The following is a 4,216-nucleotide window of genomic DNA, read 5'->3' as shown; positions in this document are numbered from 1 at the left end:
ATTTATAAAATAAATGGATAATTTTAACGTTGTTTTCATTATTAATACTTATGGTTGAATAAAGTTTGTGAATGTAAGTAAAAAACAAGTTCTTCCGATGTGCTTATCGCTATTTAGAGGCCATGAGAACAAAGAGTGTGAACAATGAATCCTCGTATCATGATTTCTATCAAACTGATTGCCTCTAAAGTATTATTGTAATTAGCAAAGAAAACAAGGGTTTAAGAGTCTCTAAGGCACAAAGGGTAAAGGGTAATTTTGCACACCTTTTACCAAAGAGTTGTGGATCATCTATCATATACTCAAGCTTGATCGGGTTCATTATCTATCTAGTCTTTAAATAAAGTCTAATTATAAAGATACTGTCGACACTATTTTTAACAAAGATTTTATTTTTGGTCAGGACATCAATTCATTACTAGTATACAAAACATATTTTCATTAATTTGAAACATAAACATTATTTATTCTCTCTGAGAAACAAATTATGTAATAAATTAGATTAAAAAAAGAATCATATATTTTTTTCAATGTTACGTGTATATATTTTTTAGGATATGTTATTATATAATTGTATATTATTTTATCTTTAATTTAAAATTATTTAATCATATGAGGATACATAATTTATATACTCAAATTATATAGAAAAAACATATACGCTTAGTTTTATTATACTAACAATCAAGTCAAATGGTCGTCAAGGTCAGGAGCTCCAATTCAAGATAGATTTGTGACTTAAAAAAGGGATAGTTACTTTGTGTGAGCTATGATTTGTTCTCAAGCACCTCGTATCTGGGGTTTCAATGACATTGACAATAACAGTAGAAAGGTGTAGCAATCTCCTAAAAATTGACCACAGACCAGTGACGTTAGTCTTCGAAAACTCTGATACCATGAGCAGAGTTAAGAGAACAACCAAAAAATGCAAGAAAATTTCTCAATTCTTCTACTGATTGATAGTATAAATATAAGAAAATTCCTCAATGTCTGAAACTCGCCCTTTACTTTGATTCTATAATTTTTATATTAAATTTATCAAAAATTGTATCTTGGTATATTTTTAGTGAATAAATAAATAAATATATATATATATATATATCAATACATTAAAATTATTTAATTATATAATAATATATATTAAATATATATTTATTTTTATATATAAAATAAACATATAATTTTATTGTTGAAGAAATTTATTATTTCCATAACAAAGCTCGCCATTGCTTCAACTACTAACCAAAAAAGATACAGATAGAAGGTTTGTTGTCAACTAATAGTCAGATCAGAAAGTTGTTTTCGTAAATCTAACAGAAGTCATTCTAGAAGCTAGTTGGAATAATATAAATGAACTTGCTTATAAGAAGAGGACTTACGTAATGTCCAGTTCCAAAGCAATTAAAATTTTTCCTCTTACGGTGCAGGTATACCTACCGTCCCACTGCTCAAGTGAAAGACTTTTACTTACTGAGAATCTTCACTGCAAAGTACAAATCCTTGTATACAGTTAAACTAATATAAAGTTAAATTATATTCTAACCGAGTTTTAGTTTCAATTTGTTAATTTTAAATTGACTTTTTTTTATTCAAGCTTAGTGTGAATGCTGATGGATGAGTTCCACAAACTCTATTTAAGCAGAGTTGATTTAGAAACGAGCAAACATAGGCATCCTAGTGTTGTTCTTGAAACAAGAGGTTACTAGCAATAATATGGAAGGTGCCATTGTTTTGTATCCTTGTCCTGGAAGTGGTCACCTAGTCTCCATGGTTGAGCTAGGCAAACTCATACTTTCCAACCACTCTTCTTTCTCAATTTCCGTTATTATCCCCACTGCACCGTTCGAAGCCGCCGCAACTCAAGACTATATAGCGGCTGTCTCCGCCACCATACCCTCCATCACCTTCTACCACCTCCCACCCGTCGCTCTCCCTCAAAATGCTTTCAATTCTGCAAAGGATTTCCCAACCCTAGTTTACCAGCTTTGTCAACTCAATAATCCTAATCTCCAGGAAACCCTTCTGGCAATTTCCAGTCGCTCAAAAATCAACGCCTTTGTTATTGATTTCTTTTGCAACGCTTCGTTCCAAGTCTCATCAAGTCTTAATATCGCAACTTACTATTACTTCACCTCTGGAGCAAACAACTTGTCCTATTTGATTTACTTCCCTAAGATTCATAGAAGCTTAACCAAGAGCTTGAAAGATCTAGACGACATGAATATAAACATCCCTGGCTCACCGTCCATTCAAGCAAAAGACATGCCAGATTCCTTGCTTGATCGTGAGAAGTATGTGTATCAGTGCCTGGTAGACACTGCGCTCAATATGACGAAATCTTCAGGTCTTATCGTGAACTCGTTTGAATTGCTTGAAGAAAGGGCTTGTAGGGCACTGACGAATGGAGAATGCGCACCAGGCGACTCCATGCCACCTGTGTATTTCATAGGCCCAGTAGTGAGTGAAAAGGAGGAAGATGGGGGACAAATACACGAGTGCCTGAGTTGGCTAGACTCTCAACCGAGTCAAAGCGTACTGTTTTTATGCTTTGGAAGCATGGGAGTGTTTTATACGGAGCAGTTAAAAGAAATTGCAATTGGATTAGAGAGAAGTGGAGTCAGATTTTTGTGGGTGGTGCGTAATCCACCACCAAACGATGAAACAGTTGGAAAATTAACAGAAACTGATCCAAGCATTGAGTCATTCTTGCCAGAAGGGTTTTCGGAGAGGACAAAGGATAGGGGATACTTAGTGAAATCATGGGCACCACAGAAGGCTATACTGAATCACAACTCAATTGGTTGGTTCGTCACTCACTGTGGCTGGAACTCAATTCTGGAAGCAGTGTGTGCTGGGGTGCCAATGTTGGCTTGGCCTCTGTATGCAGAGCAAAAGATGAATAAAACGTTCTTGGTAGAGGAAATGAAGATTGCTTTGCCAGTGAACGCGTCAGAGGAGGGGTTTGTGAGTGCAGTCGACTTAGAGAAACAAGTGAGTGAGTTGGTGGAGTCGGATAAGGGAAAAGCGGTGAGAGAGCGAGTTAAAGCAATGAAAGACGGTGCTGCGGCGGCCATGAGGGAGCGTGGCTCATCTCGTGTTGCCTTAGCCAAATTGGCTGAGTCGTTTGGTATGATAAATTAATTTAATAAATGAATCTGTTCGTGTCGTTTTCAAGTATATGGATTATTATTATTAACGTGAGGAAAGAAACATTTTCGTTACGCATTGTTCTTGCAATACTTCTTTTCTTTTGGCTTTTCATTATTATCGACCAACCGCCAGTCAAACACAGGTTTGGGCAGAAATATGCCTAGGGGTTGATTGATTTCTAGAGGAGAAACAATCTATATTATACACAAATTTAAATGAACTCAAAAGAATCTAATAACCCTTTTTTTTGGCAAACTGGTAGGTTATTAAAAAAACAACACCCTCAAGCTTGATTTCTAGAGGGGTGTTGAGCAGTGGGTGAGGTGGGAGAAAATTAGTTGAGCTATTTCTAAGGTCGTTGAAGGTGTTTATCTCTAATAGAACTTCAAGAACAACTTGTCCATGGTCGTCTAATGTCATCATCATCACCACTTTGAAAGCATTACCAATGAAATTGCAACCCTAATATGGAATACCTACCACCACCTTTTTTAGAACCTTCTTCCGAAAGTTATTTGGCAAACATCAATGTGGCGTTTGGTTACCGACAATACAAAATTAGTTCAATAATCTATCTTTTACTATTTATATTATTTTATTTGTTTAATCAATAATAAAAATTTTTAATAATTTTTTATTATTAATGATGATATGACAGATAATATAGTTAATAATCTTGTTACTATTTCTGTCTTAGAGATTAAAATATTATTTAGATAATTTTGATTTTATTATAATTTTAACATTACTTTTTAATTTATTTAGAATAAAAATATACTCATTTTCAATTAAAATAACAAATTTTACAAAAAATATTCTATAATAATTATATCCAAAGATATTTGAGTAAAATAATATCTTAATATTTTTTATTATCTTTAATCAAACTTAATAATTATTTATATTTATCAATTTTTATATATCTAATAATCTTTTAAATAATTTATTTTTAAGATAATTTTTTATATTTTATAATATAATATTATCTAAGTCAAACATATTCTAACAAGAATGTTTGATCACTATCCCATCAGATAATACAAAGTAATTGTTTTTATTATTATTT

General features: G+C 32.9%; 1 protein-coding gene across 1 annotated transcript; it reads left to right on the top strand.

Annotated features, from left to right (window-relative positions):
* The first annotated feature begins 1,597 nt into the window (after nucleotides 1-1,597).
* Nucleotides 1,598-3,221, top strand: LOC123197174 (UDP-glycosyltransferase 88B1-like). Its single transcript, XM_044611342.1, has one exon. It carries the CDS (start codon nucleotides 1,714-1,716, stop codon nucleotides 3,139-3,141), a length of 1,428 nt encoding a protein of 475 aa, XP_044467277.1. The 5' UTR covers nucleotides 1,598-1,713; the 3' UTR covers nucleotides 3,142-3,221.
* Nucleotides 3,222-4,216: the final 995 nt, after the last annotated feature.

This window comes from Mangifera indica, chromosome 15, assembly GCF_011075055.1.
Source record: "Mangifera indica cultivar Alphonso chromosome 15, CATAS_Mindica_2.1, whole genome shotgun sequence".
Taxonomy (NCBI): Eukaryota; Viridiplantae; Streptophyta; class Magnoliopsida; order Sapindales; family Anacardiaceae; genus Mangifera; species Mangifera indica.
This window is presented reverse-complemented; position numbering and strand designations above follow the sequence as displayed.

What these genes read in the sequence shown, in the direction of transcription:
- LOC123197174 (XM_044611342.1), top strand. Translation starts at nt 1,714, where the DNA reads ATGGAAGGTGCCATTGTTTTGTATCCTTGTCCTGGAAGTGGTCACCTA.